This window comes from Dermacentor variabilis, chromosome 3 (assembly GCF_050947875.1).
Source record: "Dermacentor variabilis isolate Ectoservices chromosome 3, ASM5094787v1, whole genome shotgun sequence".
In the NCBI taxonomy this organism is placed as follows: domain Eukaryota; kingdom Metazoa; phylum Arthropoda; class Arachnida; order Ixodida; family Ixodidae; genus Dermacentor; species Dermacentor variabilis.
Window position 1 is genome coordinate 15,886,393 of NC_134570.1, and position 13,663 is coordinate 15,900,055.

Genomic DNA, 13,663 nt, shown 5'->3' on the forward strand with positions numbered 1-13,663 from the left:
CGCGGGCGGGGGCGGGCTCCAAAACAACCGGAAGTGGACGATGTGATGCCGCATCGTGACGCAGAACCAGTGAAGATGGAGCTTAGCCCTAATCGCTCGGCGAACGAGTTGAGGAGGAAAAACATGACTAGGGAGGAGGGTAACTTGTGATCGCTTGTAGCTCCATTAATATGTAACGCTTCACTTAAATTGTGGTGCAAATGTTCTACTTAAGCTGTACCCTACACATCTACAAAATTTGTTCGAACCATTTCAGGGGCCCTTCAGTACAATAAACTACTACTATTCTTGGAACTGCACAGGTGTACATTTATTTAGGCAAAGTAGTCACTGCGGTGCAATTTGTTAATATGAAAAGTAAGATTCTGGTCCGACACACCATACAGCAACACTAATTCTTAGGTGTTTGTTTTCCTGCTGTCCAAGATGAAGGAAGAGCTGCGACATCGACTCCCAAATACCAGGTTCATGTAACTCATATGCTCAGCCCTTGTACAACAGAAATGAAACTCACCAATAGATATTCCTACAGATATGAGGTACTCAAATGAGTAGTGGTGTGGCGAAGCATTCGGTGATGCAGATGCACACCGTCGGTGATAAGACTCGGCTAACAAATGTGCTGTCTGGGTGCCATGGTCCATGACTGCTTGGAAGCAGTGGTGCAGGAGGTGCCTGAAAGTTAATAAACGCTGAGGAAACCAACTTTCACTTTATTTGTAAAAGAAAGGAGATAGCGCTATGTAGAAAGTCTCTAGTATAAAGTATTTGCATGAATTTCAATTTGCGGAATAAAAAGGTGTATGCTAGATTTGAAGTTCATAATGGATGAGAAATTGCGTATAAACAAATAATTGCACAAAGCCGTAATGTTGCTGATAGACCCTAGGTCACAAATGTCTGTCATTTGCACAGTTCAGAGTAGAATAAATATAGTAAAAAAACAAATTTGTTTGACCTTGAACACATTTCTTCGTTTATTGGAAAACAGTTCCTTACATGCATGACTGTAATTGGTGCAAAAATATGTGTGTTCATCAGAAACATGTGATGTTTCCAGATTAATTTTGTTGAGAAAATGCTTCTTAAACATTATACACCTGAATGCCTGATGGTGTGGGTTCCTAACAGCTGGTGAGCAGCTATGTACAACAGTCATGATTTGACAAACCAGCAGGACCTTGTCAGGATGGCAGAGTTACCTCATGGCCACAAACATGCGTTTGTGGCCATGAGGTAACTAGACCTATAGCCTTGCTTAAAGGCATGTGACAGTTAAACAAGATTCTCGGGTGTGTTCCTAATTCTGTGGTAGCCAAAGGCAAATTTCATGAAAATAGGTGCAGTGTTTTATAAGAGAACTTGAGCCAGCTTAAAAGCTTATTTCTCTTACAAAACGAAAGTAACCACTTGAAAACAAAATGATGTCCCAGAAACTGCACAGTGCCAGTACCAATTGTGCATTTCAGACCAAAATGTGCTTTGACGTAGACCTATTAAGCTTAGCAGAAAATACTTAAAACTATGAAAATTAATAAAGTTGAAGTCAATTATATCAAAATATCATGAAATATACTAGAATTGTTTGATTACTCAAAATGCTGACTGTTCATCAAAAAAATTTGCTGACTTTGTCCTGTAGTGATGCTGTGAAGAGGAATGATTTGTGGTACAGGCAAACAGGAATATTTATAATATTCATGAACTAGGTGGTTGAAATTTGGGTTGTTATTATACATTGGTTCTATGGAGATCAGGTGGTGGTGCAGGCAAGTTCAAATAATCAAGCAGGCCAGAAAAATCAGGCTCCTCAAATTCAGTCGGTGATTGTACTTGTAGTCTGTCATAAACTGGATACAAATAAATAATTAAGTTGTTGGTGTCATTCTGACAATTGTAATCAAGCTCCAAAAATCAGGCACTGAAACCATAAAAGTTGGCAGGCATAGAAATTATCTCTAAACCCAGCAGGATAGACACCAAGAACATGGGGCTGGATAGATATGCCAAGATGATCAGATTATTTAAATGTGTAGGAGGGCAAGCCTTTATGATAAGCACAGACCAGCCAGTTCACAATGAAATCCCGATAAAGACAACACACTTGTGCATGCTGAGCCAAAAGTTGGAGCACAGAGAGCAACGATTAAACAAACGTGGCAAAGGATAGTAAATCATACTATCTTCAGGGAATCCGCGGAGATACAAAGGGAGGCGGAATGCTGATTACATGAGCCACAAACAAAAAGGAAAATCGATCAACCCCACAATTCACGCACACAGTCACAACTCGCGTGCTACAAAGAAACGGCCGTCATAAAGGTGCACATGTGGCTCAAAAAGAAGAAAAGAAATCACAGATGTATTGAAAGTTGGGCGAGTCAGTTTATATTTAAAACCGCGCGAAAGGACTGTGCGATCAGAAAGACAACGCAGCAGTGCCTTGTGGAGTCTTTATGTTTACAGTTCTCTAGCGCGGTTTTAAATATGCTGGAAAAGAACCATAAATTGCGAAAATACGTACCTCTTGTCTTTCACTTTTGTAATCTTTGCGAAGATATCCAAATCGTAAAATTCGAAGCCAAGAAAACATAGTTTGTTCTGCTTGTACAGCTGCAAAACAAACAAGCAAAACACATCTGCGTTATCCACGGTGTAGCAATAAGGTCGCCTCAATGCTGCCCACCGAGACTTATTACCGCCGTACCCAATTTGAGTGTGAAACGTGGAAATGCTCGATTGTCCATTTAACCAGTTATTTACGAATGAGCAATGCACAACATCAGTTGATGTGCAACGCTGCGTTCCTGATGCACCGCCGACAAGGTGAGGAGTTGTATAGAACACTGTACACGCTAATCCCTTCTAAAATTTTTTTCAAGTGCGAAACATATCAAAATATAACGACAGAATAGCACCGTGACGTGGATTATCCAGCCCACATTTTAGCAGACGGGTCATACAGTCATGAAAGAACATTAGTTTAGCGTGTGGTTTCGTGGCTTGAGAAGGTTCACACTTCGCCGGGCCTCACCTGATATAATATGTCGAAGGCGATGCTTTCCGGAAGATATCGCAAGTCCTTCTGAAAGATCGGGTAGTTATTGACCAGCGTAGTAACAGCCGAGTTGTACAGGGAATCTGGGATCCACTCTAAGCGGGAAGCCATGTTACTCCTAAATTGACATGAGAACGAATCGCAACTGCTCGCGAGGCAGCCTGGTGTCTGATAGGGGAAAAAAGGATTGCCTGGGAAACAAGTTATTTGTTATCAAGGAACATCCAGATAAAAAACTACGGTTATATATTAGTGCGTTGAAATTAATTCGACAAGTGAAGCGATGCTGCACAAATTAATCTAGGAGGAAAGTTCTGCTGTGGTACTTGTGTATTAGTTGCGCTTATCTCTTCTAATGCGTTGCAACATAAACCTTCGAAACTACTTTTTTTTATATGCAGCGTTCTGTACACAGAACTACAAAGCATGGCAGAAAATTTTAGATTTGGCCTTTTCGTGTTCATTACAATACAGCGGAGTTAGTTTCGGTATCGAACTGTGTATGTTTGTGTCGCCGAGTTCGTGTTTGTATGTGTAACGGCAGCCTTTCGAAGCCTTCGCCGCCTTGGGGCCTTTGTGACAGGGAACTTGCTGCACTTCACTGTAACTTGACTGGCTCGCTGCACGATGGACAACGCAATCGGAGAAGTAAGTCTCCCTGTGCATATCTACAATCGCTAACGCGCCTGTAGATTCCTGCGCGCACTTTCGCGCGCTGCTGTCTGCGTTGTCGCGAGCACCGAGTTCCTCTTTTCGAATGCGCCTGCAGCGCGAAACAGGTGCCCAAACGCACGTGCGTGCATTCTTTGTTGTGACATCGATGGCACTAAAGCTGTTTTGCGCGGCTCAACAGGGCGTGCGTAGTGTATACATTTAGCACTGAACGGTTAGTGGGATGTCATTATTCGCATGAAAGTGCGCGCTTTTTACTGTTACTAGCTTTTACGCGACCGATTGCATCACATGCCGGTAATTCGCCTGTGTTGCGTAGGCTTAGCCCCGCTCTGGGCTTTAACACTGCGGTTTTAAACTCTGCCGGTGTCTGCAAGCTCTTGCATCTGCGGCTACGGAAAATGCATTAAGATAAACAAAATAAAGCAGGGACAGTGCACGAGATCGTGGTTTTCTATTTCTACTTGTAGTTGCAAGGTAAAACGTACTTGTTGTCCTGTATCGCATTGTGCTACGCAGCGTGAGTGTCAAGACGGCGATTCTGCATAGTGGTTGTGCGTGCTCTTGTTGTTGTTGCCTCAAAACAACAACGCTTCTTGGGAGAACCTACGAGGGATGTCTTTTGTTTTCTTTCTTTTTCGCCATGTGCATGTTCTCGCTAAGAACGACGAAGGATCGCTCGTTCCAGCTTTCGCAAACCAAATGTAGTGGTGCCTTGGTTTACGATCGCTTCGGTTCGTGAAAAGCTTCGCATACAATAATTTGTGAGCACAAAGCATTCACAAAATTTTGCTTCCGCTCATGAACACTGCCTCGGTTGACGATCGACCTTCGTATCGGGCTCGCGGAGGTAGCTCGAGGAACAGTCAGATGAGGTCATTTTATGTTAAATAAAAAATAATTCTCATAGTAATTTTACATCGAAAGTGATTTTTAAGCTTAAAATACAAGTTGTGTATTTGATGCACCAGTTCCAGAAGAAAGGTTCAATAGTACTACAATGTTCGGGGGAAAAAAAGAAAATACGTAGCCAGAATGTGTCACGAAACGAAAGAAATGCGGCCGCCGTGGCCGGGATTCGATCCCGTGACACATGTGGTTAAGAAGAAGCTTTAGCTCGAGGGCTCCTATCTATATAAATACATGTAAGCGGGGAAGTCTTGTTTCTTTTCTTTTTTTTTTTCTGAGGAACCACTGCACCGAAATTGATGAAGTTTGCTACGTTTAAAAGAAAAAGTTAAAATCTAGTGACTGTAGGGAGGAGATTTGTTATATAGGTTATCGATTTTTTTAATAAAAATATTCTTGAAAATTGCAGTTCAAGAATGAAACTCAAGTTCACAACTGTATAACCCGCCAAAAAAAATTATATCACAATTCTTCAAACAGGATCTAACCATGGGACCTAAACAATGCATTTAATGTGGACAAACATGTACACGGATTTTGATTATAGTACTAATATATGAGTTGGACTTTTGCAAAATCCTTGTAAACATTGTTATAAATCGGTCAGCTAAGAATTCATATACCAAATTTGTCTACTTCAGGTGCTCAAACTGATGCAGTTTGCTGAATTTAATGATTTTCGACAGTGGTAACTAATTCTAGGCCCTAAATAAAAATTTTTGCTTCCTACAGTCAGTGGAATTCAACATTCTCTATTTTTCATTCAAATCAGTTCAGGTGCTCTCTCATAAAAGCATTTCCACGTTTTACATGTATTTGAATAGGCGGCATCAGAGTTAGCCTTGAGCTAAAGCTTTCTTTAAGGGAGATTGTACATTGGGTAGCGGCATGGGTGTGGACGTCGATCATACAGTTTGTTAAAGGCCATTAGGGGGAAGTGATCTCAGGACTTGAACTGTGTGGTGAGCAACAGAAATATCTCGTCGTGGCATTTTCTTATGTGGAAGAGAATGGCAGGGATGACGCTAGCAGTGGTGCCATCAAGTCTGTTCCAGAAAAACAGAATGACTTCTTTGAGAAGCACCACCCCAACATAACTGTAACCAACAAGTTGCAGCTTGGGGGACAATGCAGTTTCTCATTTCTTGAGAGTTGTGCAGTGCAAGAAACCGACGAGCCACATTGAACAGATTTTTCTTTGCCAGAACTGAGTCTGCGGGTAAGAAACAATGCACAGAGAAGGAAACTCCTGAAGGAGAACCCCACAATGTTTTTATTGGAAGTGGCTTCAGCCACCTGCTGCTCATCCACCAGATGTTTTGTATGTTTTCTCTGTTCATATGGGCACCTCACTGTACATTAAAGAACTGAGCAGTAAGTTTGTTTTCATAGATTTGTGTTGAAATAAACTTTGTTTCAATCACTAGAGTCTGAATGATTTAATGAAATTTACATTGTTTCCTTTGGAGGAAAAGAAATGTGCTTTTGCTAATGAACCACTAACTAGAGTTATGGAGCAGATCGAGCTTGTGAACCGAGGCACCATTGTGTATATATATAAAAAAATAATAAAAAAACTTCCAACTTTCTTAATTCATTGATTGAAGCCCTAGGAAATTCCTGTTTGTTATATTTGTAATCTTTGAGCTCTACATTGGCACACTTGCTGGCTGAAAAATATTTTTGTTTATTTTATCTTCCAGGTATTAAATATTACATCATTGAAAAGTGAAATAACAACAGTGGAGTAAATATGCATAAGGCAGGTAACAAGTGTTCTACTAATTAGTGTTACATACAGAATGTGTGCCAAGGGAAGGAAAGCGCAGTTGAGGATGACAGAAAATTAGGTGGTTTAATGAGGAGGAACTTGAACTTCATGATACATTGCTTGTGTTTGCGCATTTCAGGCTGTCAAGATGTACTAACTTGCCCAGCAACAAGCTCCGTTGAACTTGAAGCTGCTCTTGTTGATTATAGGTTCTGTCATCATTTGGCCCTGATGGAATAACAGACGGAAAGAAATAATAGTCCATAAAAACAGAACTAAGTTCATTGCCACTTTTTAAATAAGTACAGCATTCGCAATACTTAAAATATATGCCATGACCTATGAAATGACAGACAATGTTTCTTTAGATCTTTCTTTGAATGTTTCTTTGAAAATTATCTTTGGAGCAGGCAGCTACTCTTTCTGCCACTCCCTGCATGCGGGTACCTCCTCTGCTTACTATGCATATCTGGATTTTCACAGGGATCTTCCTAGCTTGGCATGGCATCCCAAATTCTCTAGAAGTGGTGGAATAAATAGATGTGGGAAGAGTAGTTTTTTCTGTGGTGGCGCCCATATAGGTCGATATGTGGGGAATGAAGCAGCAGTCTGTGCTTCTCATTTGCGGCGCAAGTAGCTGTTTTTCTTCTTTTTCACTGTGGGCATGCGTGCTTGTAGTTTGGCATTGTGCTCCATCAGTCAGAAATCATTCAGATCTAGAACCAAGACATCGCCCTTCTGGTCAAATGCCTTGAGAGGAAAAGGGGATGAGATATTATAGTTAAAAGCCCACCGTGCCTGGTCTTCGAGTGGTTTGCATCTGTGTGGCCCAGACGGCGCATAAGATGCCTCGCGGCATTGAGAACAAGAGCTGCCTACAGACCTGTTTCACACCAAATTTCGATAGCACTATCCTCTCTGGCTGCAGTGCTAAAGGTCTGTTGGAGGAGGCTTTGCAACATTAACTGACACCGAAGTTAGCATAAATCCTCACAGTGTATTTTTGCTTGCACACAAAAAAAGTGAGGAACTAACGTCGCTTTTGGGGAATGACAAAGCCTCCTCCTTGCACATGCTGAAACAAGGACCCGCCGTGGTTGCTCAGTGGCTGTGGTGGGCTGCTGAGCACGAGGTCACGGGTTTGAATCCCGGCCGCAGCGACCGCATTTTGATGGGGGCGAAATGCGAAAACACCCGTGTACTTAGATTTAGGTGCACATTAAAGAACCCCGGGTGGTCGAAATTTCCAGAGTCCTCCACTACGGCGTGCCTCATAATCAGAAAGTGGTTTTGGCACGTTAAATCCATAATTTCAATGGTGAAACAAGGATAATTGAAGCTCCAGTGCCAATTTTAGGAAACGCACAAACCCATTTCTCACAGATACTCTCTGCAAGTGACACTCATCACTAGCGGCATGCGTCGCATGAAGAGGGTGCATGTGAAACGAAGCCACGTCTGCACTTCGTGGTTCTGCTCAGTTGCTGCAGCTGCCATCGTGCAGTTGCTCACTTGCATGTTAAACAGGCTTAGTAGCAGCAAGTTTCGCGTTAGCTTTTGTGCATAAAAATGATCTGAAGCAGGCATACCCTAGTTCTGATATAACTGCACATACAAGGGCCATTCCAAAAGTAAGTTTCATCATTTATTTTCACATGGAAACCTTATTGCCAAAAAAAATATACACCATGGCATCATGAACCATACACGTTGCACTATTTTTCCGCATAGTCGCCAACGACATTGATTTGTCATGGCATGCAATCAGTTCGAAGAAACTACTCTGGTAAAACTCGGTGCACTGCAATACAAGGCCTCAGGCATGACTTCTTCACCATACACAATCCGTCTGCATTCATGGATGACAGATAGTATGTCCCAAGTGCCCATTCATACCGAATAACAGCATGCGCTTCCATTGGCGACCACATTGTCAGCACACGTCAGTCTGCCACCATGATTTTTACTTGAATAACTTCCGGCATGCCGTTATGCTGCTACTCTTTTTTCTTTGGCGCTCTGTGCATGAGTAATTTTTCCTCCACTAACACTACTTCTGTCATTGAACCTGCAACGGGCGTAGATTCTTATGGCGATTGTTTGTTTCACTTGGTGTACCATGTTCTGTTTAAAAAAAAGACAACTGACGAAACTTAGTTTTGGAATGTCCCTCATATGTCAGGGTGTCTACCAACTGGGAAAATCGGGCATTTTCAGGGATTTAACATAGTCTGGAAATACTCAGAGAAAACTCAAGGAATTTGTGTTTCTATCAGGAAAATTAGCTGCAATTTTATTGAAAGGGAATGCAAGTCGCGCTAATGCTGGCTTGAGTAACATAGAGGAATCGCAACGAATCATCTTTGATGCCCTGTCGTCAGCTGGAGGAGTTGCCAGTGTACAGTCAACAACTGATTTCCCGGATGCCCAATTCTTCAGACTTGCCCGATAATTCACATGGCTTCGCAACACCACCACATACCGCATAGTCAGTGTATAAGAACGTCTGAAATGTCGGGCTCAAGAAACCTTTGCCGTCTGTTTTTCCGGACTTTTTGCCATGATCACAGGTCTGAAATGTCATTAATCAAAGCCAGCACCGTCGCCATTTTGATTATCTCGCCGCTGACAGCCATAGCCACGACCACGGCAACGCTAGGCATAGCTGCTTCGACGTTCGGGGCTGCATTTTTCATTGAAAGAATTCGCCGCTGTCAGCAGTGACATCGACTCCACCTTTGTAATCCTTGCGAGTAGCTTCGGAGCTCTGAATGCACATCGCGTTGCATGATACCGGTTTCCGAAAGCCAGCTTCGCCTCGATACGGCAATATTATGCGGTGAAGCATATGCAAAGTATTGCAATGAAGCTTAACAAGCGGAGGAAGGGGCAATTGTCACGGGACACAGTACGTATTCCTTGATTATGCACGCATGCACGCACCATCTCCTGTCATAGTATGAGCACCTATATACCTAATAAGTCTACTGGCAGGCCTTCAGAGCTTTTTCGGACATGCCTGTGGTGATTTGAGCCCCTAAGAGCTCTAAAAGACTTGCATTCATTTTTTTTAGTCGATGAAGACTAATGTTGAATTCCAATGGCAGATCCAGATCAAGTTTTTCTGCTCTGTATGGAGCAATCCTATTCCAATGGTAGAATGGGAGCGTGAGCTGTGTGTTCCAATGGCAGATTGGGACCAGCCGCTGATCCCGGATTGCTCCGTGGAGCAAAAATATTTTCTCCGCCGAAATCGGCAGATTTGACCGGAAGTCCTCGTGACGTATTTCCTTCACCCGCCTCTGCTTCCTGTCACGGTCGCCTGTTTCCGGTCGCAGGCAGCTATGGACGACATGAGAAACGTGGACGCCGCTTTGCGCCGTGCGATTTTGTTTGCGCTCCTAGACAGCCCCGACTCGGACAGTACAATTTCCAAGTCGAGTGATGATTCTTCTGACACGGACAGTGAAGTGGGGTGGTGGGTTGCGCTTCCAAGCGCTTGTTCCTCTCTCTATTCTAGCGCCCTCTCACTTGATTTTCCTGTACTAAGTGCCCCCGCGGGAGCGCACGCATTCCCTTCGCAGATATGGTGTGCGCACATGAGAGTGATCTCAGTCGGAGCGACGCGCTCCGTTTGTGATCCGGCCGAGCGCTCGCGATCTACCATTGGAATTCGGCATAAGTGATCTGAGCAAGCGTAGCTTCTTGCCTTGCTGCAATAGTTTTGTCATAGTGGAGGCTTAGTTGTGCTTTTTAGGAGAAGTCGTCCGAGGTGATGACAGACGGCGCGCCATCACTTGCGTCAAGCACGCCTCTTCGCACTGTGTCCCACAGGGATATAGTGTAAGGCTTGCCACGTGGACATGGAGATGCCCGGTTTCTGTTTTTACGTCAGTGAGCCAGTGGACTCCCACAATGCCTACACTGTCGTGGAGGGCAAGTGACTGAAGAGGAAATACCGCAAGACAACCAAAGACGTGAGGGAGCAGGGCCCCAACGGACCACCTGCTCCGACTTACAGGATTGCTTTTGTGCCTCTGGACATCTCTAAGAATTTCAATTCTGTACAGACAGATTCTTAACACCTACCTTGGTAATGTGGCTCCCAAAGGAATTAACGAAGTGCATTTCAACACTAATAAAAACGGAGTCGCAGTGGAAGTAGTGACGCAGGTCATCCTAGAAAAATTGAAAATCATGCGCATACTAGGACACATAGAAGTCCGGTCGTTCATCTTGCACAGTGGTCACACTAGGGCACATGTTATTTCCGATGTCATGATTGACATCAGTGACAAAGAGCTATAAAGGCTTCTGTCTTTAATAGTGAAGGTCATTGATTTTCACTGCTTCGGTCGCTAGATGAGCATCAAGCTTCTTTTCAAGGGAGACACGCTACCTGATCATGTCAAGGCGGGCTACGTGAGACACCCGGTGCATCCTTATGTGCCCCGACCACTGCAATGCCACAAGTGCCTAAAGCTAGGCCATGTCAGCGCTGTCCGCACAGTCCAGACGGCATGCTTCCGCTGTGCCGGCAGCCATGACGTATCTTCATGCACAGTAAAAGAAATGTAGTGCTCGAATTGTCATGGACCCCACAAGGCCAATTCCAAGGATTGTCCTAAACAGAAAAAGGAGACAGAAATACTGAACCAAATGAACAAGACAAGTACGTTCCACAAGGAGGCAGCAGCGTCAGGGCAACACCGGAGGAGACGAACGTGTCATCAGTGTGGACAAGCTGTAGGTCCAAACAAAAGCTAACTGGCTACAATTCCACAGGCCCAGCAGAAGGTAGTTGAATTGGCATCAGTAGATCTCTTCAAGCCATTGCTTCAAGGAAGCCGCGCAAACCTGAAATCGAATGTATGGCCACGCTTGCCGACACACACACGGTACTTAGTTTGTCAGTGCGAGCAAGGACTGTGCACTCAGATATCATCATTGGACTCTGTCATCAAAACTATGCTGTGACAAATGATCGACACCCTGCAGCTGCTACTATCTGGTTTAAAAATGCCAGTGGCACTAACAGCGGCAAAAATTATGAAAGCTATAGACAGTCTCCTAGCTACACTGCAGTAATTTCCACCTCTGCCCGCGAACATGACTGTGCCGTGCTGTGAAGCGTACATGTACGCGTTTCAGAGAAACTATGTTGTGCTGGGCCTCATCATATTCACCATACCACCACCCTCCTTCCTCTTCACATCCTATCTCTGTTATTCCACCCAAACCCCTTCCCCATTGTGGAGTAGCAGGCTAGAGGCACTTCGCTCAGGCTGACCTCTCCACCTTTCTGCCATTAAATATTCTATCTTGCATTCATGTTTTCGGACTGCCTGATTTTTTGGACATTTTCGTGGCTCCTAAGGAGTTCGAAAAACCGGGAAGTTGACTGTACAACTGACCAAGAGGATGCTTCAAGTGGCTCGTGGGGCGAACGGGCGGCAGAAGGAGGACGAGAACAGAAAGGACTGACACATTGAGGAATGAATGGAAAAGGGAGCGTGCCACCACTTCTTTGAAGGAGCTTGAGCTAGAAAAACATTGTTGGCTGATGACGAGATGCAGGTGTCCCTCTTTTAAACCAAAATAAACTCTTTAATGCAGTGAAACGCAACACTTAGGCGTTGTGCGCAGGCTGAGAATATATCGGGACATTTTAGGTTGACTTTCCAGCTGCTGACAGAGAATCTCACTTGTGACAAAGTTCAGGCCTCATACCAGTGAGCTTGCTGTGAGTTGATAGAAATAGGTTATACTCGAAAAGATTTGCTTATTTGTGCACCTCCTTATTATTCATATTTCAAAATGTTAGTCTCGGTTTGCAATTTTTCGAAGATATTTTATTCGCTGTGCCTTTTACTAACCCTTCTCTTCCGTTTTCTCTTTGAATAAAATAGACACTACTATTTACTATTCAAACTGGATTAAGTAGTTTATTTTAAATTTTTTTAGCATGCTTATTAGTATTTGTAAAGATTGGATGTGCTTCGTAGACAATCACAAGGAAGAAGACGGGACAGGTGCAAACTAGCAACTGACGTTTGTTCGAGGGAAACACTTAAATATCGGTTCATGCCAGCACAGGCACATCAGGATATCAGCAGCAGATAAGAGGAGAAAAAAAAAAACACAAAATCAGAAAAAACCCAATGGCGTAACTCAGCTAACCATATTTTCTAGGAAATGTGCCTCCCTATTGTAAAGTATGATCGATTTGTCGCTGATGCATGCTTGTCTCTTTTTTTATATAATATGCCTCTGGAAGTTCTCGTGCTTTTTCGTTACTGCACTTGCGCAGGATCTTGACCTGGTTGAGCAGAGGCCTGCATTTATGGTCTAGGCAATGCATAGGTAAATGACATTACTCCTGGTTTTTAATAGACCTTTCATGTTCACGGATTCGCATGTAGGTTTTGCCACATGTCAGGGGAATCTGATAAATAACACCAACTTGGCAATCTACATGGGGGTTCTTGTGTTTCTCGCCACAGCCACCTTGCTTCTTTCTGGCGTGAGGTCTCCCAATGCGGGTGCAAAGGTGACTCAGTTTGCAGGTAGCCGAGAAAATGAGTGGGACACCATGCTTGGTTGCTATCTTTTTCAGATTGTGTGCAGTTCTATGAACATAAGGGATTACGACTGGCTTAGAAGCTTTGTTGGCTACATGAGTGTTTACTTTTTGAGGCGCTTTTAGCCTCTTTTCGAGCGTTTCAACAACTGCCAGCACAACCACATCAGGTCCCGTCTTCTTCCTTGTGATTGTCTATAAAGCGCATCCAATCTTTCCAAATACAATGAACCAACTTGCCCAACAACGCATCATGCTTATTAGTGAGTGACAGCATCAGGTGTCATGGTGTACAGCCTGCTTTGACATTAAATAAAGTTCTGTGTTGCTCAGGGAATTTCGCGAAGGCACTCGGGAATAACCTGGAAAACTCGGGGAATTTGGAAATGTCAAGATACCCTGGTATGCGTATGCTTGCAGACTTAAGTAACATGTAATTGGGTGCAATGAGCTGTGCTCCCAGCAACATTAATTTCTGCACTTATTTACAGAACTTTCATGAAAAGTTTGAGTGATCCATTAGCTTTCTGCTGCTGTTGCATCACCTACTGAGTAGTTACCTGCCCCTTCTCTTGTTATACCTTCAGCGTGAAACCACCTCACATCTTCATAGGGTGCCTATCCATTGCGACTTTTGCCAAATTTAGCAGTCTCCCTAATTTTGTTTTTGTGC

At 43.6% G+C, this 13,663-nt stretch overlaps 2 protein-coding genes across 4 annotated transcripts in view; one reads left to right on the forward strand and one right to left on the reverse strand.

Annotated features, from left to right (window-relative positions):
• Pat1 (Protein interacting with APP tail-1) overlaps window positions 1-3,213 on the reverse strand; it is a 35,419-nt gene extending 32,206 nt beyond the window's left edge. Inside the window, exons 1-3 of the mRNA XM_075684284.1 lie at window positions 3,035-3,213; window positions 2,525-2,613; window positions 515-675 (exon numbers count right to left, since the gene is read on the reverse strand). Coding sequence (XP_075540399.1) covers window positions 515-675; window positions 2,525-2,613; window positions 3,035-3,169 — 385 coding nt within the window. The 5' untranslated portion in view covers window positions 3,170-3,213. The remainder of the gene's footprint in view (window positions 1-514; window positions 676-2,524; window positions 2,614-3,034) is intronic.
• Window positions 3,214-3,485: 272 nt separating this feature from the next.
• LOC142575181 (uncharacterized) overlaps window positions 3,486-13,663 on the forward strand; it is a 125,355-nt gene continuing 115,177 nt past the window's right edge. Inside the window, exon 1 of one of the 3 annotated variants that reach the window (XM_075684282.1) lies at window positions 3,486-3,706. In XM_075684282.1, the coding sequence (XP_075540397.1) occupies window positions 3,686-3,706 (21 nt within the window). In that variant the 5' untranslated portion in view covers window positions 3,486-3,685. Of the gene's footprint in view, window positions 3,707-3,831; window positions 3,945-13,663 lie in introns of those variants that run through there. The other 2 variants (XM_075684281.1, XM_075684283.1) reach the window with 2 other exon arrangements.